This window comes from Falco naumanni, chromosome 7 (assembly GCF_017639655.2).
Source record: "Falco naumanni isolate bFalNau1 chromosome 7, bFalNau1.pat, whole genome shotgun sequence".
Lineage (NCBI taxonomy): Eukaryota > Metazoa > Chordata > Aves > Falconiformes > Falconidae > Falco > Falco naumanni.
In genome coordinates this window covers 43,583,303-43,596,241 of record NC_054060.1, presented here as the reverse complement: position 1 = coordinate 43,596,241, position 12,939 = coordinate 43,583,303, and the positions used below count along the sequence as shown (strand labels likewise).

Here is a 12,939-nt window from a genome sequence, read left to right as displayed (position 1 = left end):
ACAGAGGAAAGTCCTCCAGACAGAAAACCCTTTAGATGGCCACATTCGTTATGAACAGCAGAGATGCTAGCTGCTAGGTAGTCGAATCAACCCCAAGTGTGCGTGTGCACACACACGAAGGTATTTTCAAAGCCAGCAGTTGACATTTACAGCTTTCCAAGTCTACAATTAGCTGTCAAGCACCTGATTCAGCAACTCTGACCAAGCGCCAATTCTGCACTCGGGACTCTGTCTGCCACGTCCTTTGGCCAGGACACGAGAAAAACCCAGCAGGGGATTTAAATGGCCTGCCTTGGTGCATTTTACGTTTGATATTCTCATCTCATTCACCTTAATGCTGGCTACCTGCAGTTACTAGAATTTCTTCCATCTCCTGGAGAGGCTTTCTCATAACCTGAGATTTTCCAGGAATGAATAAAACCCCACCTCGTTATTCATACAGGCAAGGCCTCCCACAACACCTTGCTGTCTAGCTATGTAACCATGGCTCTAATCACGAATTCAAGACGTAGGTGACTAGTCATGCATTGTGCTCCGCCACTTCCCTGTGGAGAAGCAGCACGTCGTGGTATTGTTCATACGAGCTCAGCAGACGGCCGGATATTTGACAGATAGACATGAAGACAAGGTCCTCACAGGAAGGAAACTGTAATCTAAATAGTCAACATGTAAACAGAGGAAGAGGGATAGAACTAAACACAAATGGCAATGTTGAACACATGCCTTGCTGGTTACAGTATTTTGGGTTTCTTTAAGTGTTTTGTGTGAAGGTTTCTTATGGTCTGGGAGAGTATCATGAAGTCTGATGTGCCATTTGTTGCTATAGTCTCACTTCCAAACAAGAATTGAAGACTCTGGTTTACACAAAACAAGATCCAGCTCAGGAACAGGTTTTTAATATCACACACAATCTTCCACAGTAATTAACGTATAAAAATACCAACATACCGTTTGATCAGCTATATATGGACAGTGGATTCTAGGGAACAACATTTTGGGGGAAAAAGCAAGAAAAAAGAAAAAGAAAAAAAAAAGATAAAAGGCGTCAGTCATTTGAAAAAGGAAAGCTCCAGACTAAAGAAAGTTAAGCAATCTAATATGAAAAGTTGCTAGTTTACGGTCATGTATGACTACCTCTAGAGTTACTTGAGCTCCTACTCCACGGTATTTAAAGTTAAATCACACACAAAATAGGGAGAACAGCACCACCAACAGAAGTCTAGTTTCAGGGTAACCAGTTACAAGACAACCACAGGATTTACTTCACTGAAATACAGAAGTGTGTGCATCTATTGTTTCTGCCAGGAGAAAATGTCTGCTTCCTGATCTCTGGCCAATTTCAGAGACTGGCACTCAGTGATGTGATTTTACCCACTATTTATTTCACTAACCTGTGAGAAGGCCTGTGAAATTAAACTGCAAGTTGATATTTTTATCAGTAGACTCGTACTTTGCCAAAGATTTATCCAGCCCACCGCTTCTTGAGACTGTCTCCTTTGGAAACTGATACCCACTCCCAGGCAGTTTGACATAGTAGAAGGCTATGCAAACGAGTGCCTCCACCACTCAGCTCGCTTCCCCATTCCCTTGCACACAGCCCCTTCCTGCAGAAGCTGTTGAGAATTCAGCAATGAAACCAGGCGACAACAACAGAGATCCAAAAGCAAGAACGTGCTCCCCAGGCTTCTGCCACCACACCAGTCACAGAAGCTATATGAGCCAAGGGAGAGAACGACTGAAATTTCAGTGAATGGCGATGCCAGACCTATCTCCTCTCTTTGAAGAGCTTCTCTAGCAATGAAGCTTCATCACCAGAAGTCAGAACTACTTCTGTTTGTTTAAGAGAAAAAAAAGGGTTTTTTCAGATTACAACACAGACCAGAGAAAAAGCATTCGACTGTTACATAAGGCATACCCTTTCACTATACATTTGTATAAGCCAAGAACAGCAAGCAGCCTATTTATAACATGATTACATTCATCTAGTATAGCTGGAAACCATTACCACAGCATGATAACTAAAAACAATATTTAACCACTATGTATGAAGACACCAGCTGGGGGGAAAAGAAAAAACACACACACACCCCGAGTACTTTCTTACAGATGTCTAGACAATGAATTTAATAAAATCAGAATGAACCATGCTGAAGAAATGTTGGCTCTCTGAATTTAATGAGCTACATTAGCAGAGACAGCATTGCATATTCTGCATTTCACTGTTCACAGACATGTTTTGGGCTTAGCAAGTGAGTATTTTCAGAGCCAGATAGGTTTCCATAGTTCCAAACTTACCTGACTTCTGTCTTTGTCCACTTTCTTAAAACACTTATTCAAGGATAGATTATGTCTCACAGAATTTTTCCATCCAGTGGGCGCGTTTGCAAAATATGGAAAGTGTTCCAAGATCCAGTTGTATATATCCTTTACAGGCAGTCTTTTGGTTGGCGAGTCCTCAATGGCCATAAATATGAGGCAGCTAAAGGAATAAGGAGGTTTGCAGTTGGGGTTCTGCTTGGCATCGTAGGGCATGTCAGAGTGGGCAGGAGATGGCGGCGTGTCATCACCAATGTCCTGAACAGGGCTCACGCTCCTTAACACCGAGTCCCCAAAGCTTTTCAGCAAGTTCTTGCTCTCGTGTAACCAGTTCAAATTAGTTAATTCTTCATCTTCCATGGCCCCTTTATCTAATCTGATGGCAGGCAAAGAGAAATCTAGGTCCTCGTCATCATGAAGCGCCTTTGATAGATCGCTGTCTTGGTAACGTTGGCTCAATCCGCTGGGAACGCTAATTCCTGAGCCCTCTGGCTTCTTACTGGGAGGCATGACTGGACCCATTTAGACAGCAGCTCCTAGGAGAGTGAATCCAAAGGAATGGGAGAAAGAAACAGAGAGAAAAGTTAACTCATAGAAAGATGCTGCATAACATTTTGTCAGCTTTTCCCTAACTGGTCACTTGGCCTTTTGCAATCTGTATTAAAAATGACAGACTCACATAAACACTTATCCACAACTGTTGAGTAAAATAATCTAAAGTCAGGACAAGGGAAGAAATTTCAGTCGATGGAATAATATGATAATCCCAACACACCTCAGTTCTGCATGTACATGAAGCCACGCACAGGAAATCCTAAAGATATACCCCTTCAGCGATGAATACATGTATATAATCATTGAATACTCCGACTGTATCACTTTAATAAGCATGTAAAAAAAACCCAACCCACATTTAAAAAATAAAATAAAAAATAGAGGGGCTTAAGGCCAGTTGCTTCAGATTAAGTTCAGCTGTTTCACTTTTAAGGACAATACAACAGCACCGTGATTAAAATTACTCTGGCTAAAGGCTGAGTCAGGCAAGCACCCAATCTGACTACAGTCCCAGTTGCAACAGAACTCAGAAATTATAGCAGAACTTCAAAACCAGCAAGGGTGGGAGAAGGGAGGAGGGAAAGCAACGCATGGTAGTTTTGGGACCTGGGCCAAGACACAGAGAAACAAGCACCAGAGAAATGAAGCACTTTGTACCTAAACAGAGATTTTAACATAAACTGAACTGTATTTCACACATGGTAGAAAAGAGTCAGAAAGAGTGCTGTGATGCTTGGCAGTGGCCCAGGCGAACTGGGACAAGCTGTCAAGGGTACCAAGGGTACCACACCAGCAAGCAAGCCCCCAGGATTACACCTGCAAGTGGTAATATTCATGAGGACCTGAGCCCTTCAGAAGCTGGGTGAACTTGGGTGTCTGCCCAACTCAAAAGAAGCAAAGAGAAGCCCAATTCTACTTCAGAAGCAGGAGGCATGCTCCCTTAGCTTCTCCATACAGTAAACCTGCCAGAATTTAGGTCTGGAGATGTGAACAGCAGTGAAATAAAAACTGGAAGGAGTTAATAACAAGTTTAAAAATGACAAAACTTTTGGCACAAACGCTGGACCAGAATAAAATGATTCCCCGTATCTAAAACAAACTCAACAGTTCCCTTAAGTCATGCAGTCACACAGTCAATACTGTCAAAGAACAGCAAAAAAACTACAGGCAACAACAGAATGACCCAGCTATTTACAGGAAAAAAAAAAAAAAAGAGCAAGACAGCCATTCTGGTAAAGAGAAACGATGGACTTCATTTTAGTTGTTACAAAAGGGCAAAAAAGAAAAAGTAAAGTTCCTCGGGTCTTTCCACAAACACTTAACACCAAAGCAGCCATTACTAAAAAATAACATACAGAACTTTTATGCAGAAGCCCATTAACGCACATCATCACCCAACAAGCTCAGCAAACACGTGTGGCTTTGCACAAGTATCTGGAAGAGGAAAAAATACCGAGGCAGATATAAACACTGGGAGGCCAAACTTACGTAGGTCTCACTTCCTAGCTTTCAAAACAGCGTCCAGCACAGCCAGAAGGTAAACATGAGTACTGCCAGGATCCAGGGGCACCGGCATCGCCTACCTATGCCGCACGCTCAACTTTGACTTCAAATGGAAGTTACGTCCCATGAGCTTCTAAACAGGAAAATTATATGATGGCTGACAGTAAAGTAATTTAATTGCACTGTCGCTATGACAACATGCTGCTCTCTTTCTGTTTAATTTGCTTATTTGCCAGTACCCTCCCAAAGGGCTGTATCATACCACCCTTTTCCTTTCCCACCCCCCCCCTTATTTCTTTTTTTCCCCTCCCCTGGCAGGGGCCCTCGCGGCTGCCGGTGGTGACTGCGCGGCCGCGGCCTCAGGGAGCCCCCTCGGGCCGGCGGCCGGTGCCTGCAGGAAGAGCCGGCGGCGCCCGCCCGCAGCGCGGTCCCAGCAGGGCCGCCGCGGGCGGGAGGGGCACCCGGGGCCGCGGGCCTGGGCGGCGGGGCCCGGCGCGACTGCGGGCGGTGGGCGTGCGCGGGGGCTGTGAGGGAGGCCCGTGGCGGCTGCCGCGGCGCCCCGCCGCCAGACAAAGGAGTGCCGGTCACATGAGAGCCCGCAGTTGGGAGAACATTTTTAATCCGCTGCCAACTGCGAGCGCCCCGCCACATACGTACGCTGCAGCCCGCCCGCCTCACCCGCGGCCCGGCGGGGGCGAGCGAGCCCGGTGGGGGCGGCCCGGTGCGCCCCCCGCCCCCCCCGCAGCGTTCCCACCGTACTTGTCGCACGGAGGGGGGGAGGCGGGAAGGGGAGGTAGAGGCAGACGCCCATTGGCCGCCGCTGCAGCCAATCAATGGCGTTGCTAGGAGACCGGGACTGCTCCGGCTGGGCGGGCGAGGGCGGCCGGCGGCGCGCATACCTCCAATGCCGGCCAGATGTCACCGGCCCTCGCCGGCCCCGCCGCGCCGGGAAGGCAACTTCTGCCCGCGCCCGCCCCGCCGCTCGCGGCCCGCCGCGCGCCCAGCGGCGCCCCATGAAGCCTCTTTCTCATCCGTACGTGCGTGTGCGTGCCTATTCCAAAGTCCTTACCCGAGCAGCTCCCGGAAGCCCCGGCGGGACCACCTCGGCCCGCAGGCGGCCCCGCGGCTCGGCGGGGACGCGGCGGCGCGCACGCCGCGGCCACGCACCAACTCCTGGCCAAGTTGTGGCGCGGAGCGGCCGCGGGGCCGGGCCGGGCGGGACCGCACCGCCCCCCGGGCGGGCGCGCCAGCGCCTTGCGCAATCCCCGCGAACAACAACAACTTACCTGGCGGGGGGGAGGGGGGCGGCGGTGGTTTCACCGCGGTCCCTTCATGGCTCTGGCGCAAACTTTCATCTGATGGAGCCGGGCATCGCGCGCCCCCCGCCTCAGCCCGAGCCCCGAGGGTGCCGCGGGGGTCCCGGCGCCGGGGGCACCGCCGCCAGCATGGGGCCCGGCCGCCGCCCGCCCCCCGCCCGCCCCGCGCTCTCGACGGGCAGCGGTCCGCGTCGGTGCGAGCCGAAGAGAGAGAAATTGTTTCCACTGCAAACAAAAAAGGCGACACATGACCAGGGAGGGAGGGGAGAGAGGGAAAACGTGGGCTGGGCCAGCCGAGACGGGAGAAGCCGCGGAAGGGAGGGCCGCCGGCGGTGGGGGAGGGCGCGGCGCGGGCGGCACGCCTCACGGCAGGCCGCGGGGACCCCGGCCCGCCGCCACCGCGGCCGCCGCCAGCCGCTCGGATGTGCCTCCTGCCGCGGGTGCGCCCGCCCCGGCCCCCCCCCCCCCGCCCGGCGACGCGGCGCGGAGCGGCCTCGGAGGCGGGAGGGCGCCGCGGGCCTAGCGGCGTCGGGGTCGCGCCGGGCCGGCGGCGTTTGTCGGCGGCGGGCGGGCGTTCGAGGAAGGAGGGGAGGCGGGGAGCGCCCGGGGAACAGCCTCCGGTGTGGAGCGAAGTGACAGCGCTGCCGGCCCTCGCCGGCGGCAGCGGCGCTCCCACTTGTACGAGTCTCTCCCCCGACCCGTGGCGTGACGGCCGCTGGTGACAGGAGGCCCGGCCACACCGGCCCCGGCTACACTGCAATAAACTACGCGGTCGCCACGGAAGGCACCGCCGAGCCCCTTAAGTCCACTGACGGACACACCGGAGCCTGCCTGCTCCCTCCCTCCCCGCTCCAGAGGAGCAGGGAGACATCTTCCAGCGCCGAAACGCCATGCTCCGTCCTGCACGCCTCCCAGCAGGCGGCTAGCTCCTGCCGAGGAGAGAAGACCTGCAAGCCCACCGAGGGCACACGACCCGAGCGGTACTAACGGAGCCCGCCAGACGGTTTCGCACACGCCCGCAGGTCCTGCTGCCATGTCCCTGCGGGGCGGGGGGCGCCTGCGGCCAGCAGCAGCCGGGGGTGATACCGGGGGTCTCTGCTGCTGCCTCCGTGGGTCATGGAGCTGTGGCTTCTGCCGAGGGGCTGTCTCCACGTCGTGCAGTAAAGAACCGTGTTGCAGAAATCTGCAATAACTACCGAGGAAAAAAACCAGTTTCTTTCTTTTGTCGAAGAAAATTTGCTTTAAAAAAAGGGGGAAGAATGGTGCGTTCTCTTCTCTGCTACCATACCTTGACATAACTAGTATTAACTTGAGTAAAAAAACCCTTACCATCAGTTAAATTAATTGGAGGGAACTAACTTGATTTTTTTGAAAAAGAAAGTTGCCCAGTCTAGACAGCACTAAGTAAATGTACAGCCTCCCATATGCAACATGCTTAATCTCAAGCAGCTTCAGCAATACACAGCACACAATTACGGTATGGCTGTCCACCTGCAAAACAAGTACATGAAATTGTTTTGTAGCTGATCCATAAGAACCTAGGTTTCTCCACTCCAGGTAAACAAGGGTTGCAGATTTAGCATATTTCAAAAGTAATTTTCCTTTCCATATAGAAAAGGTCTACTGCAGAAATGTATAAACAACATAAAATGAGTTAAAAATACAGGTATATTGGTAGATCCTTTCCAATGAAGCTCTGGACACTGTAATTATCCCTAAGTCAAGAAGAAAAGCGTTTTAGTGTTTTATTTAGAAAAGTTCGGACAACTGTCTCAAGACCTTGCAGGAATTCTGTGCTGGCCCACACAGTTGATATTATCCCACTTAACCAGGATCACCACTGTATCCTCCTGCATGTCTGTGTCTGTACTTGGTCATTTCCAAAAGAACTGGTTACCTTAATCTCTCTTGACACTTGTGAAATTCACATTTTTAGACAAGAGTGGCAACTACCTCATTCTCAAAGTGCAGAGCTGAAAAGCATTTCGTTGATTCTCTCAAACTAGAAATTCCTGTCATAACTCGCTAAGACCTTCTTTTGCCGATAGCTTCCCCTCCCCTACCCAGTGAACTGCTGTTTCACATTCTTGCATATTTCCAAGAAGCCAGCAGCTGGACTGGAGAATGGGAAGAATACCTATCACGAAGCGGAGTATATCATCCTTACCCACTGGTAACCCTGTCCTGTGACTCCACCAGCCCTAACACTCCAACAGTCATCAGACCATTAGTTTACACAGTTCTTATCTCATGGCCGTTTGGTTTCAAACCCAAACTAAATTACCAAGTCATAACTCCACCCACCCCCATTTACTCCAAATGCTTCAGACGTTTTTCTGAGTGAATCAACATGTCTCTTTATCGGCAAGCAAGGAGATTTATTGCATTTATCATCACTTGTAAAAGTCAAGTGTCTTAGAACAGACTACCAAGAATTCAGCTAATGAGAAGTATTTCTGAAGTGAGAAGGGGGAAGCCTCATGAGAGGCAGGGTAGTACGCAAAGAATACTACACATTGAATACATTATGTACATATCCTATTCAGGTACACAGCTCAGTTCTGTTCAAAACTAGTGGCAAAATTCTTCATCAATATTTGTGGAATAATATCAGTTCCAGAGTTTTATACCTTTTCTGTGGTGGTCAGGTTTCCCCAGAGTGCACACTAAGGATTACAGTGATTTGCTATGTAGACAGAAAAGCCAGCATGATCGAGTGCAGGGGCAGCAGCAGGTGATGCCAAAGCCTAGGAGAGTGAGGGGACAGACTGCGTGCCGGCTCAGCTCGGAGGACTGGCACAGGGCTCCCCACTGAGGTGCCCTGTGAGAGGCAGCAGTGCAGGGCAGCCTCTTGCTGGTTCCCCCTCATTCCTGAGCTCCGCAGCAACTGGAGCTGCTGACTTGCAGAGCAGTAAAACACACGCAGCAAGGTAAACACTGATATGTTGCCTCTTGGGAAGACTGTTCCCCAGCTTCTTCTGACCCTTTACTGGAATACTTAATATGGCTACTTTAAGAAAGGAGAATATAGCCTCACACAGCACCCCTGAAAGATCATTAACTGCTGGCTTAGAGACTATAGCAGCATCAGAACATCTAACATATGGCCATCAAGTAACAACTCACTGTAATCTTCGGCAAGCCACCAAATTTCTTTGGGTGTTGATTTCCCCATTTCTAGGACAGGAATAGTACTAACTCATTTAGCAAAAGATTTGCAACATTGACAGATGAAAACAGTTTGTACATCAAGACCAAAGTATTTGCTGTACTGAAGGCCGATTACAAGTACCAACAGTGCACTTTAGCCTTGTGGGCTAATATACAACAGTCTAATCTTTCCACTCAGATTTCAGAATAGCAACTGCAGATGTTGCAGTATCTTATTTAATGAGGACTCCCAGCCATCTCCCCATACTCCTTTATCTCTTATCCTCCTCCAGATTTGAATCCCTGATAACCTCCCAAAAGCCACCCAGCACACAGCACAGCAAGGGTCATGGGCTCTTACCAACCCTCCAGAGCTCTTCTTTCCCCCTTCATCTCTGCTGGGAACATATTTCTTTGCTAGTAGTATGACCATGCCACATAACCTTGCTAAATATTTCTGTGTTCTGACCTCACCAGTCTCACCATTCAACAGACCTGCACTTCTTACCCTCACCTTTAAGACCCATTCCTAACCTGATCTCCAATTACAATGTCCTCATTGACTGGCATCCTTGTCAATGTTTATCCTCTTTACATTGGAGTCAAATTTCTTCCCTGAAGTCTGCTGCTAGTTTGCCAACCAAGCTTGCTCATTACGATTTATACTTTGACATGCAGCTCTACCCAAAAACCTCCCCAATTCTGAAAGCGTCCTGATGTGCTAAGTACCTTTCAAAGACTGAAGTGGACAGGGCTGCTGCCCCTTGTGATCAGTGATCAGACCCTCACATGGGGACATATCTCAGGCTCTAACACCATTTACTGTCCATTTTGTTTTGTTCCCAGTCTTCCTCCAACGCAGAATGACTGGCATCTCCCATCAGCCTTGCTATTTCTAAACTTATGTTTCCTCTGAGGCAATGGATTTAATCTTGTACAGAGCAGAAGCACATCGAACACCTTCATCAAACTAAATCATGAATACAATCTGTGTTTGCCCGTTTCCTCTTTCACAACGCCTGTTCCCAACATTCTTCTCCAGTCCCTCATAAAGAACCTGCAGTATCAACACTTTTTTTATTTTTAACCACAGCCTGGTTTTGTTACTTGCACTATGCCCACTTTTGGGGCAGAGAAACAGCTGTATCTGAATTCCCACCTGAACAGCCAGAGTCTCTGCCTCACCCAGAGGTAACACCTAACAGGCTGACTAACAGCACCTCACTCCCATGAAAAAGAGCAGCTCCTGCCTCACAGCAGCTCTGAGTGCCATCACACCCTGCCGTCCTGCCTCACGCCTTTTACAAGCATGTGCTCCCCTTTCTTCTCCCACCCCAAGCACTAGCTGAAGATAGAAGCTGCACATGCAGTGAAGGCCCAGATTACTCCAGCTTACTGATAGGAGATCTATCTTTTGATTATTCACTTGAGACCATGGAATCAGATTTACAGAGCATTTTCCCAACCTTTCATTTAATTACTCCTCAGTTTCTCATTTGCCTCACCTGGCAAAACCCAACAGAAACAGACATTGAGAAAAAGAGCACTGATACAGAGCTTTATCAGAAGTGTGAGCAAACAAAAGTGTCTATAGCATTTCAGTTTCACAGGCTAAAATGTAATGAATTTCTCACAATAAACCCCAGCGTTTTTATGAAATAGTTCCTTTATAAAATAATGTATGCACATTCACAATGTTATTGTAGTAACGCTTGCAGCTTCTAAGAAAATGAGTATACTTAGTGCTAAAATTATATACAGCTGACAAGCTACCAGCAAGTGTGTTTCTGTACATGAGTGCCATGGGAGGACAGTACCATGCATGTTAGTTCGTCCTACATACATTTGTTAAAACAGGTCCATATGAGAGATGCTTATGGTGATAATCACACCAACTTATGAGCACCACAAGCACAAACCTAGCTTATACTGGTAAAGGGAAGCTTCTGCCAGTGCATCTTACTTCAGTAGTGCAGCACACGGAAAGCAAAACGTTGCTAGGATGAACGTATCTTTACTGGAGTCTTGTGCTATAAAGGCTGTATTGGTTTGAAATCACACCTAACTTAACACTGCTGGTACATCAGTTGCAATACAAGCCAGTATTTCTGGTATTGTTGCAGCGTCTGAGAAGGCTGAAAAAAGAACTGGGGTGTGGTGCAGACCCGGCTATCTATTGTACAGGTGTAATGCCACAAAATGTGGCCTCGAGTTATCTCAACATTAGTATTCACTATTTGGCAGCTGAAGTCAAACTTTGCAGTAATCAGCAGAACCAGAAATCAACAGTATTTTTGTTCCTAAAAGCAAGCTGGAGGAAAAGCAGCAGCCAACACTGCACAGAAGTAAAGATCACAAGTTTTGGGAAAAACTATAATGGAGAAGCAAGGGTTTTTAATAAAGTTCCAAAACTGTATTGCCAAATTGAATTTCTAAAACTAAGACAAAATTATTTCTGGACAACTCAAGTCCCACCTTAGCTTTCCTGAATACAAGCTGTTCATTTCATCAAAGACTTCAGGAGTTTATAATTTTTTTGTGTCTCTATGCATGCAAAATTAAGTTGCAACAGGACCTCACAGGTTGTGAAGTTTTGTGTTCACATCTCATCAACTGAGGATCTTGGGGAGTGACACTAAATACCGTTTGCTAATTATTCTCCTCAGACCATTTGCTTGCGCCAGGTGGATTTCCTAGCCACAACTGTACTGAGTCCCAGCTTGATTTCCAGCTCTTTGAAGCACAGGATATTCCTGGGTGCTTTCCTCTACTCACCACTCAGCACTACTCTTCCTGTATATTTCTTGAACACTGTTCCCAAAGGAAATCCTGTGAGATGTGCGTCCAGATTCCCAGACTGTGGCAACACAGAGACAGCTACAAGAACCTGTATGAGGTGATGCAGTGATGAAGCACAAGCACAGCTGATTTACAGTGTGCTGGCAAAGGGATGCCAAGAAGATGCAGGTTTTGGGAAACATGCAAAATGTCATATAATGATTAAGCAGACTTCTACCTTTGCTGTGTTTTTAGTACTACATACCAGCCTACCAAATGCATGAGGGAGCAAGGAATGGAAAGCAATCAAAAATTGCAAGTGGAAGGACTAAAATGAGTCAGTAGCACCTGCAGAAAGCTTCTGCACTGTCCTATGCTCCCCTACACAGCCACAGGCAAGGCAGGCTCTGCAGCTGAACCAGAGAGCAGCTGCTGGGAAGAGCAGGGAAGTGAGATTTGGGAAGGAAGGAGGAAAGCTGGCACAGAAAAAAAGCACACCTAAATTACCTGCATCCTAGCAGCAACTTCTGTTGCCAGCTACAGCCAGAGAACTACCCCTCGCAGCTGCCACATTCATGTCCCATGAGGTGGGTTTCCCTGCGAGCAGCTTTTGGCTTCTGTGTGGTGACAAAAGTTCATTATGATTATGGGCTGAGTTATCCACTGAGGCATTAATTTATGCTGGGTCTTTTGGCACTTCTCCAGTCTTTTTGGCAACAGGTAACTTCAGTGATCTGGGAGGCACAGTGCATCTGACACCTCTCAGATTTTTTGCAGGCAAATTTCTCATTCCACTGGTTTCTCACAAGGATACCGCAAGGATGGAGTGGGCCTCAGTAGCCAAAGCACTATGAAATAATCTTGGGAATTCTTTTTTTCTTTAAATCTGCAGTTCTGTAAATATTGATATATGTCTTCTTCTAAGGTTCAGCTAGTTCCAGCACTGCTTAGCACTTCCATAAGCACTTGAAGGACAAAAAAATGCTATGGCTACAACAAAATTATAAAGCACATTTGAGGAGAAAAGTCACTTGTATTTATTGCTTGTATGCAGGTAGAGAGTTTTACTTATTCCACATCACTTGTCACATAATCTTCAGTATTTTCTTCTGTAATGTACAAAGGAAATACAACTTGAAAACAACACAATATCAAACCAAATGTCACACACACACTCAAAAAAAAAAAAAAAAACCAACCAAACAACAGCTATCACTGGAAAAATGCCTGCAGGTTACTGGACCAGTACTGGGCAGCAGAGTGGGGGTTTCAGTAGAATACAAAGGCCAGTCAAGGCTGGAAGGAGATGGGCTGTCCTGTC

At 48.1% G+C, this 12,939-nt stretch overlaps 1 protein-coding gene across 11 annotated transcripts in view; it reads right to left on the bottom strand.

Moving 5' to 3' along the window:
- Positions 1–12,939, bottom strand: part of FOXN3 (forkhead box N3) — a 211,829-nt gene that overhangs the window by 132,558 nt on the left and 66,332 nt on the right. For 2 of the 11 annotated variants that reach the window (XM_040600840.1, XM_040600843.1), the window contains exons 1-2: positions 5,661–5,877; positions 2,296–2,852 (exon numbers count right to left, since the gene is read on the bottom strand). In XM_040600840.1, coding sequence (XP_040456774.1) covers positions 2,296–2,838 — 543 coding nt within the window. In that variant the 5' untranslated portion in view covers positions 2,839–2,852; positions 5,661–5,877. Of the gene's footprint in view, positions 1–2,295; positions 2,853–4,359; positions 4,508–5,443; positions 5,524–5,660; positions 5,884–12,939 lie in introns of those variants that run through there. The other 9 variants (XM_040600842.1, XM_040600844.1, XM_040600834.1 and 6 more) reach the window with 8 other exon arrangements.